Source organism: Phocoena sinus, chromosome 16 (assembly GCF_008692025.1).
Source record: "Phocoena sinus isolate mPhoSin1 chromosome 16, mPhoSin1.pri, whole genome shotgun sequence".
Taxonomy (NCBI): Eukaryota; Metazoa; Chordata; class Mammalia; order Artiodactyla; family Phocoenidae; genus Phocoena; species Phocoena sinus.
In genome coordinates this window covers 54,637,124-54,665,063 of record NC_045778.1, presented here as the reverse complement: position 1 = coordinate 54,665,063, position 27,940 = coordinate 54,637,124, and the positions used below count along the sequence as shown (strand labels likewise).

At 54.1% G+C, this 27,940-nt stretch overlaps 1 protein-coding gene across 3 annotated transcripts; it reads left to right on the top strand.

Moving 5' to 3' along the window:
- Positions 1–158: 158 nt before the first annotated feature.
- Positions 159–27,940, top strand: RRP12 (ribosomal RNA processing 12 homolog). 3 transcript variants are annotated; one of them, XM_032608055.1, is made up of 34 exons: positions 159–400; positions 948–1,180; positions 2,707–2,790; positions 3,879–3,955; positions 4,464–4,569; positions 4,773–4,889; positions 5,960–6,098; positions 6,187–6,314; positions 7,255–7,353; positions 7,995–8,086; positions 8,651–8,762; positions 8,972–9,069; positions 10,284–10,398; positions 11,409–11,551; positions 11,769–11,890; positions 12,840–12,904; positions 12,992–13,154; positions 13,584–13,738; positions 14,005–14,072; positions 14,632–14,725; positions 15,570–15,728; positions 15,864–15,944; positions 16,157–16,262; positions 16,487–16,594; positions 17,112–17,269; positions 18,285–18,376; positions 18,550–18,708; positions 18,827–18,999; positions 19,234–19,362; positions 22,559–22,608; positions 24,803–24,872; positions 26,352–26,419; positions 26,731–26,813; positions 27,431–27,940. In XM_032608055.1, exons 1-34 carry the CDS (start codon positions 262–264, stop codon positions 27,531–27,533), a joined length of 3,888 nt encoding a protein of 1,295 aa, XP_032463946.1. In that variant the 5' UTR covers positions 159–261; the 3' UTR covers positions 27,534–27,940. The 3 variants fall into 3 exon arrangements, with proteins under 3 accessions (XP_032463946.1, XP_032463947.1, XP_032463945.1); XM_032608056.1 differs by having other exon boundaries at positions 164–400; positions 10,284–10,362; positions 27,431–27,933; XM_032608054.1 differs by lacking the exons at positions 26,352–26,419; positions 26,731–26,813; positions 27,431–27,940 and adding an exon at positions 25,390–26,338 and having other exon boundaries at positions 262–400.

The following is a 27,940-nucleotide window of genomic DNA, read 5'->3' as shown; positions in this document are numbered from 1 at the left end:
AGCCCTGGAATAAGAGCCTCAGCTACTCCCTAACACCGGCACTTCTTCCCTAGGAACTGATCTCCTCGGAGCCCCTCCCAGATCGGAGCCTGGAGAATACGTGAACCGGATGTTGACTCTCTTGCCATGGTAACGGACGTGAATACGGAAGTTACGCCAGAGGAAGAGGAAGTGGAGCGGGCTGGGAACCCACGTGAGTCCTGAGTGTGCTTCTAGGTCTTTGGAACCCGGTCCTTTAAACTCACCCCCGGCTTAGTAGACATGGGTCGTTCGGGGAAGTTGCCCTCCGGGGTCTCGGCCAAGTTGAAACGCTGGAAGAAAGGCCACAGCAGCGACAGCAACCCGGCCATCTCCCGCCACCGCCACGCCGCCCGCAGCCGCTTCTTCAGCCGGCCCTCAGGTAGCAGGGTCGCGACCCAAGCGCCGCCTGCGGCGGTGTTCTGGGCGGGCCTGGGTCTCAATGGATTTCAGCCTCTCTGCAGGCTGTGGGGCCCAAGCATCGGACCTTTCGTCTCCTAAAATGTCCGATCTGGAGCCTGTTGTAAAGGTCCACCCTCCCCATTTAAGAGATGCAGAAACTGACTCCACAGGAGGGAGATGACTTGGCTAGGCTAGGGTACCACGAGTATCAGTCAGTACTCACGCCTGTAGTTAACCGTGGTGGCGCTTTACAAAGCGCTTTCACCCTCATCTCTTTCCCAGGCCCCTCACTGCAGCCCCCACCCGACTCCCACCGGCGAAACTTTTACCTGTAGGGTTCCCTTTCTGAATCTGATAAGTTCTAGGTGTACAGTGGACTGCTGAGGCAGACCGCGTTCAGAATTTAGCCTCTCTGGTTGGGGGCCTGGACTCCGCCTGTTTGTTTCCTAGGTGTAGTTCTTGTTCTCTTAGCCAAAAGGAGGTTCGGGTAAGAGTTGGGGGCCTTACCCTTTGCCTCCGGTTCTCAGGAAAGAGCGACTTGACAGTTGATGCGGTAAAGTTGCATAATGAGCTGCAGTCAGGATCCCTGCGTCTGGGTAAAAGCGAAGCCCCTGAGACTGCCATGGAAGAGGAAGAGGTGGCGCCAGCTCTCACCGAGAAGTCTTCGGGCACCTTCCTGAGCGGCCTCTCCGACTGCACAAACGTCACCTTCAGCAAAGTGCAGCGCTTCTGGGAGTCCAGCTCGGCTGCCCACAAAGAGGTAGGGGGGACTCTCAGGACAGCCGGAGGCTAGTGAGGGGAGGCCAGCTGACTGCTCTCCGGTGACAACAGGTGGAATCTCTGGATGATGTGTCTCCCCTCCTACCCTTTGTGTCTGCTGCTTATTACCCCTCCTAGGGCAGGTTCCACTTTCTGATTTTTCTAAGAACATCGTCCTGGCTCAAGTGTAAAGTCCCTCACGGTATTTTCCTGACAGTTTTCAAATGTCCAAAACATTTTTTGCAAACATTTATCTCTTCAACTATACTTAAGACAGGCCTTTTTATATATTGATAGAATGTTTTCAGGAAACATTTGTTGAGTAAATTAATACTGAATAACAGTGGTTAAAAAATGTTTTATCTAACAAGACCTAAATGTTATTTACCTTTTTTAGTTTATAAATTATATATACATATATTTTCATTATTTAAATGAAAAAATGTCAAAACTATAAATGATAACAAAGTGAGGTGAGTAGAATAAAATATGAAAGTTGTTCTCCCAGCTTAACTCCTTTGTGGTAGTTGCTGTTAACAGTAACAGTACTTTTCTAGACCAAAGCTGTCGAAAAGAAATGTAATGTGAGGCACATACATAATTTAAAATTTTCTAGTAGCTATGTTAAATAAAAGTAAAAAAGATGCAAGTGAAATTTACCTTAATTTTATATATCTCATTTAACCCGGTATACCCAAAATATTGTTGTTTCAACTTATAATCAATATTTTTAAAAGTGAGGTGTTTTTGCATTATTTTTATCGTACTAAGTCTTCAAAATCTAGTCTGACACCTCCATTTGGAGGCTAAATCTTCATTGGCAATACTTGATTTGTATTTAAAGTTCATAAAACTTACAGTTGCAAAAGTAGATTCATATACCCAAGTAGTTCTAAATCTGTTTCCCAATAACTGGATAAAGTATTTGTTTTTAAATATAAATAATTAAAAACTTTTAAGATGCAGTTCCTCAGTCACACTAGCCACATCTCAGGTGCTCAGTGGCCTCTTGTCAAATTACCGTTGTAGACTTTTTTACCCACATTTTGTTTAGGTTTACTGAAATGCCATTATATTTTATATATACTATTCTACAACTTTTTTCGCCACTGATCAGTGTTTCTGAGTTAATCTACGTAGTTGTTCACCATTATTTTCAATAGTTACATAGTGTTTGAATTTGTCATTATTATACAATGAGTACATTATTAATCCCTTGTTGACGGCTGCTTTATTGTTCCAATTGGTTGCGGCAGTGAACACTTGTGCTTGAATGTTTACACATTTGTGCAGGTATTTCCATATATAAGGGGTAGAGCCTTAGAGGTGGGTTTTGGGCAGATGTGTGAGTTTTCCTGTTGCTGGGCCCCGTGTGTGTTCCCCTGGCTCTGCTCTGGCTGCTGCTCATCTTGTCTGCTCTGGGCTTTATCAGGAGAATAATTTGTGAAGGAGGAAGGAGAAGAGGCTACCCTGCGGTGGGGTTTGATCGGAAATAGATGTCATAGGTACCTTCTCCCTCATGTGCAGATCTGTGCTGTCTTGGCTGCTGTCACCGAGGTGATACGCTCCCAGGGTGGGAAGGAGACAGAGACTGAGTACTTTGCTGCCCTGGTGAGTGGGTGTGACTTGCAGGTGGGCGGGCTTTCGGAGTAGCATGTTATTCAGGCTATAAGGAGAAGGCAGGGGGCCCTGCATGCGGGGGTAGAGAAGGACAACCTTAAACAGGTGAAAGCGCTTCAGTTATTCTCAGGTGGCTTGGTAAGCCTGGTGGGATTTGCTACATTATTCTTGTAAAACAAAATCCACTACTCTCGTTTATTTTTTTCTCCTAATCCATGAAACTGAGTTACACCCAGGGGATTCTCTAGTAAAATTGTTTTCAAAGTGTAGTCTGGGGGTTCCCAAGACCCTTTTGGGGGTTGGTTAAGTCAAAATTATTTCCATAATAATGCTAAACCATCATTTACCTTTTTCACTCCCATTCTCTCATGACCGTACCCTAGAGTTTTCCAGAAGTTACGTGATATCTGATGACATTTTGACAGCTCATGGAATTGTGCTTGCATATTTGTGTGTTTTAAAAAATTCTCAGTTTTAATTTTTAATATGATAAATATTAATGGATATAACTTTTGTAAACCAAATTTCTTTGGGGAAATCCTCAGTACTTTTTAAGGGTGTAAAAGTGTGAGAACCACTGCTGTGGAACAGGGGCCAGCATAATCTGACTCGTGGCCTGTTTTTGTATAGCCCTAGGCCTGGGAATGGTTTTTACATTTTTACAAGATAGTTAAAATACACAAAGAAGAATACGCGGCAGAGACCATATGTGGCCTGTGAAGTCTGAAGTATTTATTATCCGGCTCTTCACAGAAAAAGCTTTCTAAACCTCTGCTCTAGACTAACGAAGCAGATAGCACTATATGGTTTTCATAATGTGTCAGGCAGTGTTCTAAATGTCTGATGTATATTAATTCAATTAAACCTCACAACAACTTATGATCCCTATTTCACAAATGAGGAAACCGAGTCACAGAAAAGTTAAGTTGCTAGTCCAAAGTCACAGTGGTGGAGCTGGGATTTGAACCTCTGACACCAGCGTTCTTGGTCATAACCGTCCTGCTGGGCACACGGTGCCCCCATACCCCATTTGCCCAGCGTGACACATTTCCCATTCACACCCCATGGTCTGGCCTCAGATGACAACAATGGAAGCGGTGGAGTCCACGGAGTCTCTGGCCGCTGTTGCTTACCTGCTGAACCTCGTCCTGAAGCGGTAAGTCCTGGCTCCTTATAGGGGGAAGAAGGGAGTGAGGGTGGAAGGGAGGAAGAGGACCAGGGAATTATTAAAAGGAACAAAAAGATGCGAAGTATCAGGTGGCATTCTACTGGCTCAGGCTCCAGGGTGGCCTGGGATGTTACAGGACAGAGTGTGAGTGCTGGGGCCCGGGCAGGGGCAGCCCTGTGCAGCGAGTCGGGCAGGAGGGACAGGGTGGAGCGTTGAGCCACGACGTCTGGGCATCTGCAGCCAGGGGGCAGGTGGGGAGAGGACTTGGGGGAGTTTATAAGGGCCCATCTGGTGGGTAGTGGAGAGCGGGTTGTGGAGAAGGTGGGGCAGGCAGGGAGCTCAGGTGCCATGGAAACGCACTGAACTGGGTGTCAGAAAGGGTGGGTTCGCAGAGTGACTGGGCCAGTGCTGCCCCGCTCTGTCCAGCTTCTCCTCCAGACCAGCTGCTCTCAGAGGCCCCTCTAGTCTTCTGACCTTCTTTCTTCTCTCCCTGTAGCGTGCCCAGCCCTGTGCTCATTAAGAAGTTCTCTGATACCTCCAAAGCCTTCATGGATATCATGTCAGCCCAGGCCAGCAGTGGCTCCACTTCTGCCCTCCGATGGGTCAGTGTTTGGGTCTAGGTGTCCCCCTGCCGTCTTCCAGAGCCCATCTGATTTGGCTACAGCCTGGACACTCCCTGGGAGGGGTATAGGCACTCTGTGGACCCTCAGAAAGCCCTTTGGCATTTTCTGGAGTTGGTGAGAAGCCGGGCTCTTTCCCACCTGGGTGAAGCAGGTGGAACTGAGAGACTGCCTCTCCTCTGAAGGTCCTCTCCTGCCTGGCCACCCTTCTGCGGAAGCAGGACCTGGAGGCCTGGAGCTACCCCGTGACCCTGCAGGTGTACCATGGGCTGCTGAGTTTCACTGTGCACCCCAAGCCCAAGGTGAGGCCGTGGGGCACCAGGACGTGGGAGGGGGCAGCCGCTCTAGTAACCGGGCTGGGCCTGGCCTGCTGAGTGGACTGGGGAGGTCGCCCTGAGTGCTGGGCTCTTGTCCGGAGGTTCTCCACCTGCCTGAAGCCCTATCTGCTAGCTCCTCCTACAGGAGGGAGGGTCACAGTCAGGCCCATTTGAGTCTCTGCTGCCTCATTGGTCAGTGACGTGTTTAGTTACAGTGGCAGGAGAGTGGGCTGGAGGGGGGCTTTGAGTCACACAGACCTGAGTTGAATACTGGACTCACTGGTTGTGCTGTGACCTTGGGCAAGTTACTTAACCTCTCTGAGTCTTGGTTTCCAAGCTGTAAAATAGGGATGATAATAACAACTTGGCTGCAAGGTCACGGTGACACTCTGGTGCTCCACACAGGCCTGCTGCAGGTCCTGGCTTGTAGTAGGTGCCCAGTAAGTTGTGCTTGGCCACTCTGCTTCCCCCTGAAATTTAGGGCGGGGAACGTGTAACAGTCGTAAGAGTCACTCCCTGTGCTAAGTGCTCTGATCCCAGGCAGGCTCATGCCTCCTTCCCTGTGTATCCCTCCAGTGGTTCCCTCACTTGCTTCAGGTCTCTGCTGAAACGTCATGTCACTGAAGTGACACTTTCCTGATCACCGTATAAAAAGTAACAGCCCCTGTTTTATTGTCTGCAAAGTACTTTTACCTTCTGGTGTACGTTTCTTTATTTCGTACCTCCCAATGAGTTGTTGGTTAACTGCTGGACACTGCATATTGCTGGACAATTGCATGAATGAAGGAATCCGTGTTATAAAGGGGAGACACTGAAGCTCAGAGACTAAGTGGTCTGGTTTGCTCAAGGCCAGTTGGTGAGTTAGCAGAAGAGCAGGAATGGAAAGTGAGGTCTGTCTTACTCGGCAGCCCAGGGGTCCACACACACGCAGCCCCAGGCGTGTCCTTGGCCCTGTAGGAGGTGTGCGATCAGTGCTCACTACTGGTGGTCATGAGAACCACACACACTGCTGGTTGAACACTGACCCGGCCCTGTCCCCCTTCCTTGCCCCTCAGATCCGGAAGGCTGCCCAGCATGGAGTGTGCTCCGTCCTCAAGGGCAGTGAATTCATGTTTGGTGAAAAGGCCCCTGCCCATCACCCTGCTGCCATGTCCACTGCCAAGTTCTGCATCCAGGAGATCGAGAAGTCTGGAGGTGGAGAAGCGCAGTTGAGAGTGGGCGGCGGGGGGCAGGGCCTGCTGCAGAGAGTGGGCTGGAGTCTCAGCTGCCCTCTGTCCACCAGGCTCCAAGGAGGCCACCACCACGCTGCACGTGCTGACCCTGCTGAAGGACCTGCTGCCCTGCTTCCCGGACGGCCTGGTGAAGAGCTGCAGTGAGACTCTCCTCCGGGTCATGACTTTGAGCCACGTGGTAAGCTCGGGCCCCGGCGCGTGGGGACGCGCCGAGGAGGAGGGAGGGCAGAGCTTCAGACCCCAGGCCTGTGGTGCTGGCACTTGGGAAACTCACTGTTCAGGCCAAAAGCAGGGGCCGGGGTCTCCCGGCCCCCGCGCTGCTCTTAGCTACACCCAGGGACAACATCTCATCCCTGGTGTCGGATAGACTGGGCATCTTCTGTTGGGAGATGAGGTGAGGGAGAGGGTGGAACCATGGCGGGGCTGGTAAAGCATCAGTCCTCCCCCTACCTTGAGCTCTACCCCAGCCACAGACATGGTTATTTCTCTCTGTCTTTTTTTTTTTTTTTTCTTAATAACGTCAGTATGACAACTTTAAAGATACATAAAAACGATCCCTTGCATTTGATTTGCTAGCACAATTCTGTTAATCTCTATATATTCTCTTATACTGTTTGTTCACATACGTATTTTAAAGCATTCATTATGTAAATAACATGATCATTGTTTAAAAGGGAAAAAAAACATTCTGAAGTATATAAAGTAAAAAAATAGAAGTCTCTTTTTCCCTCCAAGTCTCATTTCCTAAGATAAATAGTACACAGACAACTTGCCATGTATCCTTTCAGACATTTTCTTTTTAGGTAAGCAAACACATAAAAACGTGAAAATACAGCTATAATTATAGTATGCCAACCATTTGTAGCCAAGCCCATTATGTTAAAAAAACATTTTGTTCACATTTCTCCATTGTCCTTGTTTAAATCATTTTTTTTCCTGGTGGCTGCCAAGACTTAATAAAGCAGCAGTCCTCTGAGTGTCCAGGTGTAGGAGGCATGTTTGAGGTTCAGGGGGCCCAAGTCCCCGCAAGCCCACTGGCTGGAGTGGGATATTGAGGAGCACAGGGCCACCGTGGGCTTTGCGGTGGGTTCCCCACTAAGCCTCCGTGTCCTCTCCAGCTGGTGACAGCCTGTGCCATGCAGGCCTTTCACAGCCTCTTCCATGCCAAGCCAAGCCCGGGTACCCTGCCAGCAGAGCTCAACGCCCAGATCATCACGGTGAGGCCTGATGGGGGGACGGGGACATGGCTGTGCTGGGGGGCGGCCCTGTTACTTGTCTGCAGAGCGAGGTTGGATGGGCCGGGTTGGGCCGCCCCTGTGTAGGAGTCAGGTAGACGGGCAGCCAGGAGACTGGCCACCAAAGCCACATCAGTGTCAACGGGAGCTGGGGGCCCTGACTCTTGACTTTGTGGTAGTTAACCTAAAAAACCATTCAGCATGGTCTCATGGTATTAACAGGTACCTTGAACAAAGGTTCTCAGTGTTAGGGATCTCTGGGTGGATTTGAGGAAGGCGGCACAAACCCCCCCCCCAAATTGCAAAATGTGTGTATATGCTCACGTACATTTTTCCGGAGAAGGGTTCTGACTTTTGTCAGGTTCACAAAGGGTTGTGTGACCCAAGTTATTTTTGACTGCTCCTAGAGACTTTTTTCCCATAGAAGCAGAAGCGGAAGGGCTTCATTGAGCAGGGAAAGGAAGGCCAACGGGGCTGTGAGTGCAGGGGGCCCTGTGTGCAGGCCCTGGGACAGGACAGTCACGGGGATGTGCTGTTGCCTAGGGATGGGAGGGGGTCGTGTCATTGGGCTGCTGCTGAACACACTTGCTCAGTCACCTGCTTATTCCCTGTCCCGCGCCTAGGCCTTGTACGACTACGTTCCCAGCGAGAATGACTTACAACCCCTGCTGGCCTGGCTGAAGGTCATGGAGAAAGCCCACATCAACCTGGTTAGGTAGGGATGCGATGGAGGGCGGTCCCTTGGCCTCCAGCCAGGCCCCCTGCACTGCGGTACAGATGGGAGGGACATGAGCCGGAAGCTGGAGGGGGTTCGGCTTTCTGGGGGGGGGGGTGGTTCTGCACTGAGTGTGTGCAGACCAGCTCTGTGTTCGTGAAGGCGGGGCCAGGTAGCACAGCCTGTGTTAGCCAGGGCTGCTGCCTTTCCTGCCAGAGCTCCGAGGAGCTGAGCAGCAAGGCGGCCGAGAGCACCTTCCCCACCGAGAGGTGGGGCCCGGGTGCCATCCTGATTCCCGTCACCGCTGCCGGCTGTGCGGCTGGTTTACTTCTCAGAGGATATCATCCCCTTTCTGCGACTCCACCCTACTCCCCACCTGGGTTAATGGTCCCCTCCTCTGGGATCCTCAGTCCTGCGAACCCAGTTTCTGTTTTGTGTCTCCGTCATAACAGTCACTCTTTTTACGCGGGCCTCTCACTGTTGTGGCCTCTCCTGTTATGGAGCACAGGCTCCAGACACGCAGGCTCAGTGGCCAGACCCCACAGAAGCCTTTTGCGTTGACAGGTTGCATCGGGACCTGGGACTGGGCCACCTCCCTCGCTTGTTTGGAACTGCGACAACCTGCCTCCTCTCCCCCCACTCGCAGGTGGTGACAGCTGCCACCCAGTGCCTTCAGGTACCTCAGCCCCCAGCCCAGCTTTAGCGAGGGAAGCAGAGAGCCTTAGAGCTCCCAGAGCTCACCCCAGGCCTCTAGCTGTGTCCTGGGGAGGAAGTTCTCAGAGTGGGGGTGAGCTTCCTAGAAGCTTCAGGAAGCAGTCAACTGGGAAGGCTGAGTGGCACTGGGGGGCTCTTTTGGGCCCAAACAGCTGTGGCCTCTTTTTGCAGGAGATCTTGAAGGAGTGTGTCGCTCCCCACATGGCTGACATCGGCTCCGTGACCTCCTCGGCCTCAGGCCCTGCCCAGTATGTCGCCAAGATGTTCAGGTGAGAACACAGCCTCTGTATGAGGAGGGAATAATGTGTGCCTGTAGAAAGTTCCTCGTGATGACAGGTACTCCTCTTGTCACTGTGGTGGGCCTTGCGCACACTACCAGAGCAGCTGCTGTCGGTTTGAGCGCTGGCCACACTCCAGGTGCCATAGTGTCATGCTCATGAGTGTGGACTTGGGGGCCCGTCATCTGGGGCTAGTTCCTCCACCTCTCAACACCTCAGGGTCCACATCAGTCTAATGGAGGTGTGGACTGAATGAGGTCATATATGTAAAGTTCTCAGAACAGTACCTGGTGCGTAGTTAAGTTCCAATAAATACCAGAAATTACTGGTAGTCCTTACAGTTCTAGGAGATAGGTGCTGACCCCATTTTACAGACTGGGAAAGCTAAGGTCACTCAACTAGTAAGTGGCAGCCTGACCGCAGAATCCACTCTACTCATGTGCTGTGCTGCCCTCCATGCCTACAAGAGAAGCCATTCACAGACCGGCCTCCAGCCACCCAGGCCCTTCCAGCCGCCAGTGAGGAGTGTCAGAGCACCAAGAGCCTAGGATCTCTGGTGTTTCCTCTGGGTCTGTCTGCTCAGCTCCAAGGTGTGATGCTGTGGGTTCTGTTCCTAACGAGGACATAGGCCTGTTTCTTCTGGATACACCTGGATGAAGTTTCTGGAAAACTGAGGAATAGAGCTGCTCCACCCCCAGCTCACCCCTTTCCCCACACTAACCCCTGTTGGCCATTCTTGCCTAGAGCCTCTGGGGCTCGACTTCAAGAGATGAGCTGACCACAGCGTGCCCGGGCCAGAAGGGGCTAGCAGCCGGCCGGGCTTCCCCACTGCTGTGGCTTTCCTCCCTCTGCCCAGTCCACCTGTACCTACCCCATCTTCCCACCTCTGGTCAGACCGAGAAAGCATGGGACAGTGACAACATGGGCTTTGGCGGCCCAGTTTGGCCACTAGAAGAGTGACACTGCTGGGCTACTTAGTCCCTCTGAGCCTCAGTTTCCCCATCTGAGGATGGAACAAATAACCTAGCTCACAGCTGTTTTTTGAAGTGTGAGGATTATATAAATGAAACTCTTAGCACGGGGGGTACTTGGTAAACACTGGCTCTCCCCCTTGGCCTTTCCTGGGGCCTCACCCTTGCCGTGGTCTGTAGTTCCTGGTGCTGGCCATGGACTTACATGGCCCTGACTGCCCACTCCCTTGGCAGGGCAGTGGAGGAGGGCCTGACATACAGATTCCACGCATCATGGAGCTCCGTGCTGCAGCTGCTGTGTGTCTTCTTTGAGGCATGTGGGAGACAGGCCCATCCCGTGATGAGGAAGGTGACTGGGGTAGCGGCTGGGCCAGGGCAGGAGGTGGCTGGGGCTGCTAGAGGGGCACGTGTCTCCGTTACCTCTGCGCTTTACTCCCCCACTGCCAGGGTCCACTGCAGGTGCCCAGTACTGTGTCCCCAGGAAGGCGACTGGGCCAACGTGGGAGGAACGAGAAGAGGGCTAAAACCACCCCTCCCCCCCACCGCCTAATGCCGTCTCACTAGTCTTAGCTGGAGTTGATGGTTTTGAAACTCACAGGGAACCAGTGTGATTCTCCCTCACCCCTATCTATTATCTTTTAATTTTTAATTCTCTAAATTTTCTGTAACAGGTGAGCATAGTATTTTAAGCAGCCTTAGGTCCCAGGGAGGTTACCAAAGCCCAGAGTAAACCATTTAAGGCTCAGGGATCACCCGGAGATCCTCCCCAGCTCCAGGAGCAGGTGGGAGCCTGAGGACAGGGCACAGACCCCTCACCAGCAGGCGGAGCAGCTCACGGCCTCGTGGGGCCTTCCCCGAGGGTAGGGCCTTCCTTGAGAGGCCTGGCCCAGGCCCCGCTAGATTAGGTTGGCAACACCTGGCTCCTGTGAGAGGTCCTCAAGGAATGAGGCTCGCAGAGAGGCTCTGAGGGGCTGTAGTGAACCAGAGGAAGCAGCTCTGGTCTCGAGGGGCAGCTGCTCCGCAGTGCCTGCTAATTTATACTAATTGTACCATGGGTCTGTGTTTCCCATACCTTCCCGGTTTTCAAGATAAACCGGAAATCTGCATTTGTATATGAAATCTCCTGATTTTTACACTTTACTAACAAATACAGAATTTCTTTTTAAATCCTGGGGCATCGAGGAAGGCTCAAACACATCCAAGAGTTGAATTTGGTTAATGGTCTGTGACCTCTGGCGAGAGCGTAACCTGACCCCACGCCCCTGACCTCGTCCTCTTGGAGACTTTGGCCCAGCCTCAGCCACAGGTGCCTGTGCTGCAGGCCCGTCTTAATGTCTGACCCGCGTCTCTTTGCTCCAGTGCCTCCAGTCCCTGTGTGACCTGCGCCTCTCCCCCTACTCCCCCCACATGGCAGCTCTGGACCGCGCAGTGGGCGCTGCCGTGGCCAGCATGGGCCCCGAGGTGGTTTTAGAGGCTGTGCCTTTGGAAATTGATGGCTCTGAGTAAGTGCAGCCCTGCTTGGCTTCCATTCCAGCCCTAGGAGAGCCACGTGGCTTGTTCTCCGCTGGGAGGGTGTCCACACCCTCGGCTGACGTCTCCACATGCCGTGCGGGTCAGTGGGGGCGGCCAGAGCAGGACCTGTCCTGTTCCTCGGCTCCGTGGGGAGACAGCTTCAGGCCGTCACCCCTTCCTCACTGCGCCTCCCCTCCCTCCTCCCAGAGAGACTCTGGATTTCCCTCGGAGCTGGCTGCTGCCTGTCATCCGAGACCATGTCCGGGAAACTCGACTTGGTTTCTTTACCGCTTACTTCCTGCCTCTGGCCACCACCCTGAAGAGGAAAGGTACGGGCCCACCACAGTCCTGGAGCCTCACTGGAAGGGTCTGGAAGGGCTCCTGGTCCAGTGCCCCAGCCTTAGGACGTTCGGCAGCCTCCTTGGGCCGAGCAGGTGGTCAGCCAGTGCTTGAGAGCCGTCATCAGCAGGGTCCGAGGCGTGGCCTGGCACCCCTGCCCCGAGGCAGGCAGACAGGGGCCTTTTCTCCCACCAGAGGAATAATTAGACAAGTACACACCGATTTATATATACAAAGATGTTCCAAGTAAAAATCCCGACACAGCCCACACATCCCTCAGTGGGGCTCCAATGAAGTCAGTCGTAATAAAGCCCCACCATGGGACACAGAGTGCTCACTGTACAGAAGGAAAGAGACCGACAGGGGAATGGACGTGTTTAGTCCATGGTGAGCTGAGTAGATTAGATTGAAAGCTCAGCTCAGCTGCTCCACCGTTTGGTGACTTCGGGCAAGTTTATTCAACTCCCCTGGGTCTGCTCATCATCTGTAAAATGAGGGCGATAATTGCGATGGTGTGAGGATTAAATGCAATGATCACGTAAGTGCACATTACACAGGCTGCCACGTCGAAACTGCTTGATAAATGTTACCAGCTTTATTCTCAAGTAAAACCAGGTTTCAGAAGAATATATTTATAAGACAATCCTTTTTACATCTTTAAAAGTGTGCACGTGCTTGGAGAAATATAAGAAGGTCAGAAATGGGGAAGAAGATTTGCGGGGGAGATTGTGGGGAGATGTCGCTTTCTGTTTTACATAGGTCTTTTCATTTTTTTAGAACAAACGAGTGTTTGTTTAATAATAAGTGTTATGTTTCGTCTGTGGAGCAGGGGAATTGCCCATATTCCTGTCCTCATCATTGGGCTTTTGGTTTGGGTAAACATGAGGCCTGTCAGTCAGGAGTGTGCCCAGGGTCACACTGTGTCCTGTGTCACTCTAGCAATGGACCTGGCCCAGGCAGGCAGCACAGTGGAGTCCAAGATCTACGACACGCTCCAGTGGCAGGTAAGGGGTCAGCTGGGGGGTGTGAGGAGGACAGGTGGGCACAGGTTGCTGGTCGTCACTCTCCTCTATCATCCCCTCCCTCCCCAGATCTGGACCCTCCTGCCTGGGTTCTGCACGAGGCCCACGGATGTGGCCACCGCCTTCAAAGGGCTGGCGCGGACGCTGGGCACGGCCATCAGTGAGCGCCCAGACCTGAGGGTCACTGTGTGCCAGGCCCTGCGCACCCTCATCACCAAGGGCTGTGAGGCGGGTATGTGTGAGCTCTGGGGTCGGGGCTGGTGGAAGGTGGCTGTGATGGTGTGAGTCCCCTGACCCTGCCTGTCCAGCTCATTGCTTGAGCCACCGCTAATGCTTTTCAAGGACCTGAGTGTCCACTGGGGACCCGAGGAGTCAGTAGGATGCTGAAGACGGCCCCTTGTCTTTCTTTACTCTCAGTGTACTGAGAGCTGCTGGGAGTTGTCCAGCCTTTACGTGGGGCTAGCACTTGGCTGGCCCCATAGACTGTGGTGGCCCCTCGTCCTCTGTGCTCTGGCTTCAGCCTCTCCTGTCCCAGAAAAGCCCCAAACCCATGACCCTGTCACAGGTCCCCCACAAGAATGCCTCTGGGCTGCAACCACAGTGGCCTTTGAGGCAGGGTCATCTCCTGGCCCTTCTGTGCAAACTTTGGTCCTCCTGCCAGAGGCCGACCGTGCTGAAGTGAGCCGCTTTGCGAAGAACTTTCTGCCGATCCTGTTCAACTTGTACGGGCAGCCCATTGCAGCTGGAGACACCCCAGCCCCTCGCCGGGCCGTGCTGGAAACCATCAAAACTTACCTCACCATTACTGAGCCTCAGGTGACCTGGTAGAGGAGGGGGAGGAACAGTCTCCAGTGGGTGAGTGTTGGGTTGGGGTGTTGGAAAGGTCAAGACCCTACCCACCATGGCTTACTTGGCCCTATGCCTCCAGAAGAACAGGGGACCATATGCCAGCAGTAGGCTGGGCTCGAGCCTTCTCAAAAGGGAGGAGAGGAGGGGGAAGAGACAAGGGTGCAAATCTGTGACCTGCTGCTGCTGTGTATTTTCTCTTGAACAACTCCCTCCTTATCCCTTTGGGCTGCCAGTTGGTGAATGGTTTCCTGGAAAAAGCCAGTGAGAAGGTGCTGGACCCTGCTAGCTCTGACTTCACCAGGTAAGTGCCCCACTTGAGCTGGGGCAGCCCAGGGAGCTAGAGAGTATGTCTAGCAGAAGCTCTGTGTATCTGTCTGGAATTATTTAGGAAAGTCTTGAGATATTGAATGTCCCAGCTCTACCCTGAGGCCTGACCAGTTCCTCCATCGTGGAGCACCATTGTAGTCTGTTAGGGAAGTGTGAGGACCCTGGAGACACGCTGTCCGGATTCAAATCCCAGCTCTGCCCCTTATAAGCTGTGACCTTGGTTGAGTTATTTATCTACTCTACTCTGTGCCTTCATCTGTAAAATGGGCATGATGATAATGCCTGCAATAGAGTTGCTGTGAGGATTGAAGGAGTTAAGACATGTAAAGCGCTGGGAACAGTGCTGGTACCTTACGAGTGCTGAGTTAGGCTACAGGCAGTGATTATTGTTCCTGGGCTCCTTCGAGGCCCCTTGTCCTCCTCACCCTGACCTTTCCCACCTCCCCCGTACCCAGAAGACACGAGGACACTGATGGTGCATAGCCTTCCCCAGCCTCCACTAAGCCCCTCCTTGGTCTCCTGTCGCTGAGCAGATTGTCCGTCCTGGACCTGGTCGTGGCCTTGGCTCCCCGCGCTGATGAAGCTGCCATCAGCAAGCTGTACTCCACCATCCGGCCCTACCTAGAGGTGAGCCGTGGCGGCCAGGAGCCCCACACGCCCACACTTGTGGGGGGGCGTGGGCCCTGTCTCCATGCCTTGCTGCTGCCCAGGATCGGGTTTTAATCTGCTTTCTCATGGCATGGCTGCCCTTTGTATCTGTCTAGCCCTGTACTCTATCATGTAGGTGCCAGAGTGACAGAAATGCACGGCCATGCTTGGGCCTCACCTGCTAAGATGCCTCTTGTAGAGCCGAGGCCTGACTCACTCACTAGGCCCATCACCGCCTGGCCTGATCTTCATCCTACCCAGCCTCATCCCCCTGCTGCCACTCCGACCTCATTAGGCTGCTTTTAAGGGTTCCAGATATAACAGCCCCTTTGTGCCTTTGCACGTGCTGGGTCCCCTGCCTGACATGCTCGCCCCTGCACGCTGTGGCTGACCACCAGGCAAAAGTCAGGCCTGCGTGATCTTCTGAAAACTGTCACCATTGGAACAGTATAATAAGCAGTTACCCAACAGCGTGAGAAGTGCTCTGGTGGAAGGTGCAGGCAGACACACAAGTCCAGGGCAGAGTCACCTAACCTCGGGAGAGGTGTCCCAGCGGGGAGCGGAAGGGATGGAGGGCTGGGTAGGCTTCACTCCCCTCAGCGTCCCCTGCCTGGCCCAGAATCAGCCTCTCATTAACCTGTGTTCTCCCTGCCCTCCCATTGGATGTCACGAGCTCCAGAGGGCAGGGCCAGCTTCTCTGAGTCCCCACCAGGGCCAGTCACAGCTCACGTGGCTGCTCTGTGGATGTTATTGGACTGGGTGAGGATGGGCTGCCCCGCAGCCCCCTCTCTCACCCACCCCTGTCTACCATACGCCCTCCCAGAGCAAGGCCCATGGGGTACAGAAGAAGGCCTACCGCGTTCTGGAGGAGGTGTGCGCCAGCCCCCAGGGCCCTGGCGCCCGCTTCGTGCAGAGCCACCTGGACGACCTGAAGAAGACCCTTCTGGACTCGCTACGGAGCACCTCCTCGCCCGCCAAGAGGGTGCGGAGTCCAGGGGCCCCGCTCTGCCCGAGGGGGGACGAGCAACACCAGGAGAGGACCAGCGTGGAGACGCTTAGGGACTTCAGGGGCGGAGGTGGCACTGAGGGTCCTGACTGTTGTCCCTCTGTCCCGCAGCCCCGTTTGAAGTGCCTCATACATATCGTGAGGAAGCTCTCCGCCGAGCATGAGGAGTTCATCAGTGCCCTCGTCCCGGAGGTGCGGGGTGCGGGAGGGGAGTGTGTTGTGATTTGGGGTTCCTTGGAATGGGGCTCCTGAAGGCCTACCAGGATCAGGGGAGGGCAGTAGTGGGAGTGGGCTGGATTCACTGTCTGGGAGCGTGAATGCCCTTACCCGTCTGCTCTGCCTCAGGCTGCCAACCCTGGGGTGGCCAGCTTGGGGAGCCCGTGCTAACGGGGCTGTCTGGGCAGGTGATCCTCTGCACCAAGGAGGTGTCGGTGGGAGCTCGGAAGAATGCTTTTGCGCTGCTGGTGGAGATGGGCCACGCCTTCCTTCGGTTTGGCCCAGACCCGGCAGGTGAGACCCGGGTGGCATGGGGCTGGGGTGGGCGCTGTTCTCCCGGCCTGGGTGAGGAGGCACCCCGCACTCGCCCATCAGAGAGAAAAGATAGAGGGAGCTGCTGGGCGCTGGCCCTGGGCGGGCTGCTCCTCTCTGGTGGGAGCCCCCCTTCCGGTTGGGCCCACGATGCAGCGCACACGGTGGGCTCTGCCCTGGGCAGCTCCTGCTCTCTGCCCTCCCAGAGGCCCTGCAGCGCTACCTCGTCCTGATCTACCCCGGTCTCGTGGGCGCTGTGACCATGGTCAGCTGCAGTATCCTGGCCCTGACCCACCTCCTTTTCGAGTTTAAAGGTAAACGCTATTTCCTTGAAGACCTGGGAAGCCCTCGGGGTAGGAGAATGCCCAGGAGGTCAGGACAGGGTGGCTACCGAAACAGGGAAAGGTCCTGGGACGGAGGACGAAGAGCTGGAACCAGGCCTGACCGCCTCCCGCCTCCTCTCCTGCCCAGCTCGGCTTTCCTCATCCCACAGCTGCCCGTATCCTGCTTTCAGAGTGGGTCGGAGGAGGTTAGGTCCCACGCCTAGATTTTCGTCCTGGTTCTGCCTCTTACCAGCTATGTGACACCTTGAACAAACTTAGGAACATCCTGGAACCTTACTCTCTCATCTCTAAAATGGAGGAGAAAACCAGCACTTGTTCACAGGGTGTCTGAAGGACTAGAGGAGATGCTGGCAGAAAGTGACTAGACACGTGCCAGGCACTTGGAAGTGTCCCCCAGGTGTCAGCTCCCACTCTTGTGACGCGGCAGGGGTCTTAGGTCTGGGTGGGGTTCCAGGTGTCTCTGACAGTGGCCCTCTGGCCACCACAGGTTTGATGGGGGCCAGCACGATGGAGCAGCTGCTGGAGAATGTGTGCCTGCTCCTGGCCTCCCGTACCCGCGACGTGGTCAGATCAGCACTGGGCTTCATCAAGGTGTCAATGGTCGTCATGGACATGGCACACCTGGCCAAGCACATGCAACTGGTGGTGAGTGTCCCCTTCCCCTCGGCCAGTGGCATAGTGGCCCGCGAGCTGCCGGCAGAGACCCAGTGAGCCTTGAGGCCAGCCAGCTTCAAACACTTTTCTGGCTACACGCTGTCTTGTGCAGCAGAAGGTCATGCAGGAGCCCTGGAAGAGACCAGTGGTGGAGGTAAAGGGGCACAGCACCCAGGCTGCCACTTGTCACCCCCCGCAGCCCCTCCACAGCAGCAGGGGCTCTGCAGGGCAGGGGGCGGTGGGTAGGGCCACCCCCTGTTTTATGGATAGCAAACTGAGGCCAGAGATTTTCCCAGGTCACAGTGCTAGTGAGAACAGTCCTGGGAACAGAACTGCGACTCTGGGATGTCCCTCGGAAGGGACCCAAACCTCCCTTTTTATTTTCCCTCTTGCACTGTGACCTTCTGGGTTTGAGAAGGCTTCTCTAGATGCCCCTGCTGGGGTGCAGAAGGGCCTGAAGAGCCCTCTGGTATTGGGTCCCTGGCCCCCTCTTGCTGGGCATAAGGCGTGCAGCAAGCTGGGACTGTCCTGTGAGCCCTCCATCCACTGCACCCGCCGCCTCAGTTTCCCACTTCCAGTTGGGTTGAATCGCATCAGGGCTCTAGGTCCCTCTTGCGTGTCATCTTTGCATCTGGCCTTGGGTTGGGTCAAAGCGAGAAGGGGCAGATGAGAGTCAGGATGCCTGCCCCTGCCTGCCAAACCCTGCCGCCTAACTGGGGCCAGCGATGGGGAGGATGGCCTGAGCGGTGACCTGTCCTGGAGTGACTAGGTTTATACAAGCCTTCAAAGGATCGAGGGGGCCCTGCACCACCAGCCTCGCTGAGGGACACTGCAGATGATACCTGCTGGCCACGTGTTTCTCACGAAGGCTGGAGTGCGGTCCAGCCAGAGATTCATGCAGGGCAGTAGGAGGGACTCGTGGAACCAGGAGAAACCCGTGGTGTGGGGGGCAGACAGGGTGAGGGGGCACATCTTCCCCCTGAAGCCCTGCTGCTCTGCCCCGCAGATGGGAGCCATCGGGAAGCTCTCGGACGACATGCGGCGGCACTTCCGCATGAAGCTTCGGAACCTGTTCACCAAGTTCATCCGCAAGTTCGGGTCTGTGCCCTGACTAGGAGGGAGTAGGGGAGGGGTCGAGGGGTTTCCAGTCCACCAGGACCGCTGCTGAGAAGGGGCCAGGCTGGGGGGCTGGAAGGGCTCTGGCTGGACACCTCGCTCTGGATAGCGCTCTCTGGCTCGGGCACCTCACCGGCCCGTCTCTATGGCCTCAGGTTCGAGCTGGTGAGGAAGCTCCTGCCAGAGGAGTACCAGAAAGTCCTGGTGAACATCCGGAAAGCAGAGGCCCGGGCCAGGAAACAGCGGGCCCTGAGCCAGGCCGCAGCGGAAGAGGAGGTGGAGGAGGAGGAGCCCTTCCGGGGCAAAGGTGACAGGTGAGACGCGTGGCGGGACGCTGGGGGCCGGGTCTCCCCTGGCCCGAAGCCTGACCAGGCCGTGCCCAGCTGCCCTCCCTCTCCTGGAGCGCCCTGACTGGGGCTTGTCTGTCCTTAGCATCGAGGAGATTTTGGCTGACTCGGAGGACGAGGAGGACGAGGAGGAGGAGAGGAGTCGGGGCAAGGAGCAGCAGAGGCTGGCCCGCCAGAGGGGCCGCGCGTGGCTGAAGGAGGGTGGCGGGGACGAGCCCCTCAACTTCTTGGACCCCAAGGTGGCCCAGCGAGTCCTGGGTGAGTAAGAAGCGGCTGGCCCATGGGCACAGGGGACAGGCTTGCCCTGGGCCAGCTTTAGGAGCGGAGTGGCCTCTGGGGAGGCCCGCGGGCACCCTGGCCTCCCACACATGCACATCATAGTGCCGCGGGCACTCATCCGAGTCACAGACCCAGGCTCGTCGGTTCTGATGAGGGTGTGAGTGGGCTAGGACGGGCCTTCCACCTCCTCACCTCCCGACTCTGCCCCGCCAGCCACCCAGCCTGGGCCAGGTCGGGGCAAGAAGAAGGACCACGGCTTCAAGGTGAGCGCCGACGGCCGGCTGATCATCCGTGAGGAGGAGGATGGCGACGCCAAGATGGAGGAAGAGGAAGGCGCTAAAGGTGGGGCCACCTGCCCATCCAGGAGCTGCAGCTGGCCTGGGCCAGGGCCGCACTCGTTTGCTCATTCATTCACTCATTTGTTCACTCATTCACTCAGCGACCATTCTGGGGGGAAACATAGGTAAAAGCAGATATAAGGAGCTTGTATCTCGGGCAACTTTCTCAAATTTTTTGTTTCTCAAACTCTTTTGACCACATTGAGAAATCTTTTTATGGTGTAACCCAGCCACTTATACAGTACTTCCATAATTCAAACAAAACTTTCAAAAGGCAGTAGTACTTCCTCTTACCATCTGTGATACACTCTGTTAATCTCTCTTCTATTGTATTCTGTTCTGGTCTGGTTATTTGCTTGTCCTCCTCCTTTTTGAAAATTTTTGTGTTTTTTTATTCCAAGCGTAAACTTGGCTGAGGCCTGGAAGCTCATTTATTGGTGAAAAGAGCCAGACTCTCCCGAGTCATTGTCTCCTGTTGTCCAGGGGCTGCTCAGGTGTAACATCTCCAAGTCCCATTTCGTCTTTCCTGTTCCCTCTGCCTTTATCTCTGTATTCACGTATGTCTGTACATATCACGTAAGATCACAAAAGCCTGGGTCTTCTAAATTTTATGTTTTCCTCTTTATTTTGGTTCTCACCGCCTGCTCACCGCAGCCACTCAACCAGTGCTGTCACTGCTGCCCCTGCAACCTGACTTACTAGTTGTGTGACTGTGGACAGTCATTTAACCTCTCTGTGCCTCAGTTTCCTCACTCCAAAGCGGGTGTAATACCAATACCTACTTCAGAGGGTTGTAGTGAAGATTAAATGGTGACCTGAACAGCATATAGAGGTGCTGGGGGTAAATGTGGTGACACCGTTTCCAGATCTGGCCTCGTCATTGTCCCCTTCTCACCCTCAGTGTATCCCGTCTCCTTGCTCCCTTCTTGCGCATGGAACCCTGACGCTAAAAATGCCCACCCGCCCCCTGCCCCCCACCTTCCTAGCCCCTCTCCACTCTTTCAGATCCAGTGCAAGTCCTTCTTTGTGGCCTTTGCACGGGCCCTTGGCTTCAGCCGTGTTCCCTCAGAACTCCCGACAAGCCCAGGGACTGCCAGGCTTCCGTACTTAGTCACACGCTTCTTATGACGTTTGGTTGTTGATTGACTTCACTTCAGTTTGTCTTCCCTCCAGCTGATCAGTTTCAAAGTTCTTTATTTTTTTAAATATACTGGTAGCTTTTTTAAAGAAATGGTAAAATATGCGTAACATGTAATTTACTGTCTTAACCATTTTTACGTGTACGGTTCACCAGTGTGAAGTACATTCACATTGTTGTACCACCTATCACCAGAACTCTTCATCTGGCAAAACTGAAACTCTGTGCGCATTAAACAGCAACTCCCCATTTCCCCCTCCTCCAGCCCCTGACAGCCACCATTCTGCTTTCTGTCTGTATGAATATGAATTTGAATGTGAGTCGAGGTTCCTCATATAAGTGGAATCATTCAGCATTTGTGCTTTTGTGTCTGGTTTATTTCACTTAGCATAATGTTCTCAAGGTTTATCCGTGTTGTAGCTTGTGTCAGAATTTCCTTCCTTTTTAAAGCTTGCCTTATTCTGTTGTATATCTAGACCACATTTTGTTTGTCCATCATCCATCAGTGGACATTTGGGTTGCTTCCACTTTTTTTTGTTTTTTTTTCTTCCACTTTTTTTTTTTTTTTTTTTTTGCTGTACCCGGGCCTCTCACTGTTGTGGCCTCTCCCTTTGCGGAGCACAGGCTCCAGATGCACAGGCTCAGCGGCCATGGCTCACGGGCCCAGCCACTCCGCGGCATGTGGGATCTTCCCGGACCGGGGCACAAACCCGTGTCCCCTGCATCGGCAGGCAGACTCTCAACCACTGCACCACCAGGGAAGCCCATTCTTCCACTTTTTGACTATTGTGAATAGTGCTGCTATGAACATAAATATACAAATACCTCTTCAAGATCCTGCTTTCAGTCGTTTGGGTATATGCCCAGAAATGGAATTGCTGGATCATATGGTAGTTCTGTCTTTAATTTTTTGAGGAACTGCCCTACTGTTTTCCATGGTGGCTACACTATTTTACATTCCCACCAGCAGGACAGAAGGGTTTCAATTGCTCCACACCCTCTCCAACCCTTGCTGTTTTCTGTTTCATTGATAGTAGCCATCCTAATGTGTGTAAAGTGGTATTTCATGGTAGTTTTGTTTGCATTTCCCTAATGATTAGTGATGTTTAGCGTCTTTTCATGTTTGTTGTCTATCTTTTTGGAGAAATGTCTACTCAAGTCCTTTGCCCATTTTTGAATTTTTCTTTTTTAACATCTTTATTGGAGTATAATTGCTTTACATTGTTGTAGTATCTGCTGTATAACAAAGTGAATCAGCAGTACGTATACATATGTCGCCATATCCCCTCCCTCTTGCATCTCAGGTTGTTTCTTTTTGTTGTTGAGTTATAGGAGTTCTTTCTTTATTTTGGATATTAACTTTTTATCAGATCTATGATTTGCGAATACTTTCTTCTATCCCGTAGGCTGCGTTTTCATCCTGTTGATGTGTCCTTTGACATACACAAGTTTAACATTTTTAATGGAGTCTAATTTATCTATCTTTTGTTTGTCTATCTTTTGAAAGTATTTTGCAAATACCTTCTCCTGTCCTGTAGGCTGCCTTTTCATCCTGTTGGTGTGTCCTTTGGCATACACAAATTTAACATTTTTAATCGAGTCTAATCTATCTTTTGTTCATCTATCTTTTGTTGCCTATGCTTTTTGTTGGTTCATACTTCTTTATATCGCCACACAATGCCTAGCACAAATGCAGGGAAAGGTTTTTAAGCAGGGGAATAGGGCAGTCTTCCCAGCAAAGTGGAGTGTATGTGGGGCTGCGGGAATGCCTGGCTCCCCAGGAAACCTGGGGCTTTCTTAGAGTCTCAACAAAAGCTGTATTCACTTTAGAAGTCAGGTCACCGCTTCCTTGAGGGGCTGTCGTCCATGGGGCCCAGGATGGGAAGGAGGAAGGGGCAGGGTCCAGGGGTCTTATCTTCCACGGGATAGGTCTTCTGGGGCTGGAGTTGGCAGCCCTTGCACCCTGATGAGCTGGGAGGAGGCAGGTTGGAATTTCTGTGGGCTCTGGAAGGACAGGGGTGCTCCCTGAGTGTTCACAGGTCTCTCTTCTTTTTGGCTCCAGGGGAGGATGAAGAGATGGCTGACCTGATGGAAGACGTGGGCGTCAGGAGTGTGAGTAATTCCTGCTGCTGGAGGGCCGGGGCCCTTAGACCTAAACCTTGGGCCTCATAGCTTCTCGCCGTCTCCCCGCTCCCACATACTCACTTGCCCTGCTTCCTCACTGCTCAGTGGAGCCTCGGGGCATGCAGTGTCACGGTTGACCCCTCTGTGGGGCGTGGAGAGGGCTTGGCTCCCTCTGAAGCACCCAGTGCCTCCTTCGGTGTTGGCTGTATTGTCCAGCTGAAGGAAGAAAGAGACGGTCCCTTGTCTCTCCGCCGAGGGCATGTGCTGTGCAGGCAGCAGGGGCAACAGCCGGCCTGCATGTTGCCAGGGGCCGCCTCCACTTGGGGGAGGGGCACCCACCACTGAGGAGTGCTGAGGGCCCCATGTGTCACCTCACTGATCCTCCCAGGAGATGGAGTCTATCATCCGCAGCCTGCCTGCGGCCACAGGCGTTGTTAAAAGTGCCTGTCTCTGGCCCCAGACTGAACTCAAATCCCAGCTTGTATGTAAAATGTGTGGCACTTAGTCACACTAAGGAAGTGGTGGCTGTTCATCGTCGTCACCATCATCATCATTATTACATTTTTCCTGGAAATCTTTTTCTGGCTGAAGCCTGCCTGATTCCTTGAGCACATCTTCACAGGGGGCTTTGCAGTCCCTCTGCAGCCTACCCTTGTTCCTGGCCAGGGGAACTGACTGCGGCTGTGGAAGGATGGCCCCCAGGTCAGCAGAGCAGGGCTGGGGCACCTTGTCTCACGGCACCGAGAGGGTCCCAGGGTGGCCACGCTCCCGGTTGGCTCATGGCATCCATCACCTGCCATTGGGACCCCTGGGGGCTTTTTTTTTTTTTGCGGTATGCGGGCCTCTCACTGTTGTGGCCTCTCCCGTTGTGGAGCACAGGCTCCAGACGCGCAGGCTCAGCGGCCATGGCTCACGGGCCCAGCCGCTTCGCGGCATGTGGGATCTTCCCGGACCGGGGCACGAACCCGTGTCCCCTGCATCGGCGGGCGGGCTCTCAACCACTGCGCCACCAGGGAAGCCCTCCCTGGGGGCTTTTTTGCGTAACAGTTGCTTAGTCTCACTCCTCTGCCCTCAGTCGTGGGAGCATAAAATGCCAGCTGCAGTTGCCAGTGGGCAGAACTGTTGCCAGGTGCCAGCTGAACCAAGAACAAACTGAGCCATCACCTCCATGATGCGGCCACAACCACATTTCCAGCCCGTTTCTGTTTCTCCACGAGGAGCCCCTTCTGCTGGGTCTCAACTAACAAAACTGGATGTCCTGGTTCCCCAGACACACTTGTGTGTGCTGCAGCCTCATTCCCTTTACCTGGCACACCTTCTCTTCTATCTGGCCCCTAAGCCAGTGAATGCCCCTCAGGTGCCCTGGGTCCCTGGGAAACTTCAGCCTCAGGAATCTGTAGTTTGGACAGGCTTCCCAAGCAGTGTGGGAGCGACACTGTGGGGCAGCCAGCCCTGCGAGCTCAGGTCTCCCCACACAACGGCCCTCCGCCTTGCCTGGTTGTCAGTTTCCGGGCTCAGATCTCCTGGTGGGCTGGGCTGCTGTCAGGCCCACCTCTCCCTCTTGGAGCTCCCAGCACGGTGCCTGGCGGGTAGCATTTGCCTCGTGCTTACAACTCCGGGGACGGTAGCATTGTTGAGCGACTGTGATGACTGACTTGAGCAGGGGTCTCCCACCTGCCTGAGGGCCCCAGGAGCACAGGAAATGGGTCTTGTCCCCTATATCCCCAGGGCCTGCACTTAGTCAGAGATCAGTGAGTCTGACTAATGGGGAGGGTGCAGTGGAGGTCATGTGAGACGAAGTACCGATAAAGCTGTTCTCCCCAGAGAGGCTGAGGACCTCATCCCCGTTAGGAAGGCTGGGCTAAACTGAGGTCAAGGTGCCCAGACGGGCAGCTGTAGCCCTGTTGGGGGAGTTCAGTGTGGAGAGGCCTAGCAGTGGAGCAGCCGACACGAGCTCCGCAGTGAGGACCTGGGCTGGAAGCTGCGCCTCTGCTGCCGAGCAGTGTGGCCTTGCTTGGTTACTTGCCCTTTCTGAGCTTTCGTGTCCTCGTCTGTATGGGGGATTGAGTGCTTGACAGAGAACCTTTTCTACTAACGCAGGATACGATTCATTTTGCGGCTACCATTAGTGAGTTTCATCATGTCCTCTTGTTTATGAACTTTGCTTGTTACCTCTTTATAGAAAAAGCACCAGAAGCTCAAGCAGAAAAAGGCTGACAGTGAGGAGCTGGAGATGCCCCCTCAGTACCAAGGTGAGGCTTCCTCTCTCCTCTCTTGCAGCAGGTTCCCTGTCACCTGCACTAGGCAGGGTGTGTTGCAGGCAGGGCCAAGAGGTTGCATGGCCTGGTTGTACTCAGTTGGCACCAGCAAAGATTGGCTGATATGTCCCATAAGACTGGGCTGGGGACCAAGGGGGTCTGTGGGTGAGGGAGAGCCTGGGGGTTAGGAGATCTGTACACAGAACCCCCAGCCCTTCTGGGGAGCCCCTGAGCCCCATCTCTTCCCCACCAACCCAGGCTTTCCTGAGACTTTTGCAGCCCACCCTTCTCCTGGGAGATGTCTGCCTCTCTTTTCTGGCTTTGAGTCAGGCCAGATTTGACCTATGTTGAGGGTGGCAGTTGGGAGGGCTGCCCAGGGAGTTCCCCTGTACAGTTGTTTCTGGGCTCCCAGGCTGTTCCTTTCCCCAGAATAGCTGCTAGAGGCACCAAGGTGGCTGCCCAAAGCCAGGAGAGGCCTCTGTTGCCTCACCTTTGCCTCCTTTCCCCCAAGGCAGCCCCCGCAGGGCCCTCGAAGCAGAGCTCTTGTTTTGCATCTGGAGGTCCAGGGGCTCCTCTGGGAGGTCCCTGATGCCAGTAACAGGTATGCTCTCAGAGCCCCACGGCATCCTCACCCAGCTGGAGCGCCTCAAGGCTCCTTCTCTTTCTGTGGCCCCCCAGGCCAGGGCCCAGCTCACCTCCTCTGCTCTGAGATGGTGTGGTGCAGAAGCAGTAGTACCACACGATGCAACAGGAGGCCTGGGTTCAAGACTGCTTGGCCAGCTGCTCTTAGCTGTGTGACCTTGGCCTGGTCACGCTGCCTCTCTGACCTTCTAGTTTCTCACCTTTAAAGGAGATTCATCTGGGTCATCTAAGAGAGCCCTCCCTAGTCGCCACTATGTGATTCCATCCATGACTGTGTGGAAGTCCGGGCTGGAAATAACACTGGCCTTGGAAGCACTTCGATCTCTCAAAGCCGCAGTTTTCACATCTGTACGATGGGATAAGAGCTGCCTTTCTAACTCACAGTTTTGGTGTGAAGCCTGAATGAGATCAAGCCTTAGTGCCTCATTTTACAGATGAGCTTAAGAGGCTCCAGAAAGTTAAGAGCCATGCTTACGGTTAGAGCTGGGAGTTGAACCCCAGTCTGTCTGGCTTCAAAGCCTATGTTCTTTTCCCCAGAACAAATGGAGCAGATTTAGTTTGGAGAGGGTGAGGTATTTTATGTTAGTCGAGGATATATGTGTTTCCAGAGGTCACTGGTAGGTTTCTGGATTCAGGTCAGTCTGAGGAGCTCAGTGGTCTAATTGTCAAGTCACTGGACAGTCCCTTCTCGAGGAAGGTCTTTGTCCTTTGTTGGTAGGGGACAACCATCCGGTCCTGGCTGTGACTCATCTCCCCCGCAGCTCTCCGGGGAGAAGGCTGCCCAATTGCCCTGGCCTTACCTGACTCATGGCCTCTGTGTTCCCCCTCTAGCGGGAGGCTCTGGCATCCATCGCCCTGTGGCCAAGAAGGCTACCCCCGGGGCCGAATACAAGGCCAAGGTAAGAGCTGCTGGTGGGGCAAGGACTCTCCTGGCAGAGTCTCTGGGGAAGTGCGGGGCAGCTGTGCCCATCACTGCCCTGGAGAGGCACCTTTGTGGAGCCAGCCTGAGGCCACACTGAGGGGTACACAAAGGTTTTGTTAGCACCTGAAGTCCAGGCCTTGTTGGATGGCTGTCCAGGGCTGCAGAAGCTCTTTGGCACCACCTGAGGCAAAGAATGAAGGGAAGGGAGGATTCAGCCTGTCAGGTCAGGGGCAAGGGTGGAAAGAGAAGCCCACCCTCCTGGCTGACTCTGTTTCTCTGGGTGAGCAGAAAGCAAAGGGTGACATGAAGAAGAAAGGTCGGCTCGACCCCTACGCCTACATCCCCCTCAGTAAAACCAAGCTCAACCGCAGGTACGGCGTGTGCAGGGTCGGGGGTGAGGGCTGTGCTCGTTACACTCTCCACTCGATTGCTCAAGTCTCTTCCGGTTTTTTATTAATTAATTAATTTATTTTTGGCTGCGTTGGGTCTTTTGTTGCTGTGCATGGGCTTTCTCTAGTTGTGGTGAGCGGGGGCTACTTTTCATTGCGGTGCGCGGGCTTCTCTTGTTGCGGAGCACGGACTCTAGGCGCACGGGCTTCAGTAGTTATGGCTCACGGGCTCTAGAGCGTAGGCTCAGTAGTTGTGGCGCACGGGCTTAGTTGCTCTGCAGCATGTGGTATCTTCCCGGTCCAGGGCTCGAACCCGTGTCCCCTGCATCGGCAGGCGGATTCTAACCACTGCGCCACCAGGGGTCCCGGTTTTTTATTCTTACTTTTTCGCATGCACCTTCAAGTATCCTTGACTTGAACTGCCCTTTTAAGCATGATGGGTGTGGTCTGCGCGGATCACGTGCCACCCACCACCTGGCAGCGCCCCTTCTCCCCTGTTCCTGCTGGTGCTGGGGTGGGGACACCACCCTTTGATGTTGTGGGAAGGGGGGCTGCCTTTTCTCGGTGAGACGTGACCCTTCTGATCCTTGTCCCTGCAGGAAGAAGGTGAAGCTGCAGGGACAGTTCAAAGGCCTGGTGAGAGCTGCCCAGCGGGGCTCCCAGGTGGGACACAAGCTCCGCAGAAAGGATCAACGGTCCTGAGCCCCGGGACCCCCTGGGCTGCTCTGGTCCAGCCTGAGGCCCCTTTTTAGCCCTCAAGCTGCCATGACGCCAGGTCCAGATGCAGCAGTCAGTGGGAGAGCCTGGACTCAGAATGACTTGCTGGAACCAGGACTGGTTCCCGGAGGTGCCCTGGATTTTGGAAGCTCCAAATGGGAGTCACCCTTTAGAGGTGTCCCTGGGGCCTGGAGATGGGAATGTGGCCTCAGTGCCTCTGGGTAGGCTAGCGAGAAGGCTGTGCTTTCCGTCCAGAGTGTTTGCAACAGAAGAGATGGTCTTCCTTTCCTCTGGCTGCCTGTCGCCACGTGGCACTCTGCCTGGCTGCAGTCTGGCTTTGTGAGATTTGCTATGATCAGACGTAGAATAAAGATGCAACACCATGTGTTGTA

What these genes read in the sequence shown, in the direction of transcription:
- RRP12 (XM_032608054.1), top strand. Translation starts at nt 262, where the DNA reads ATGGGTCGTTCGGGGAAGTTGCCCTCCGGGGTCTCGGCCAAGTTGAAA. An exon ending in ACGACACGCTCCAGTGGCAG is followed by an intron (nt 12,905 to 12,991) that starts GTAAGGGGTCAG and finishes CTCCCTCCCCAG; the next exon opens with ATCTGGACCCTCCTGCCTGG. An exon ending in TTCCGGGGCAAAGGTGACAG is followed by an intron (nt 18,709 to 18,826) that starts GTGAGACGCGTG and finishes GTCTGTCCTTAG; the next exon opens with CATCGAGGAGATTTTGGCTG.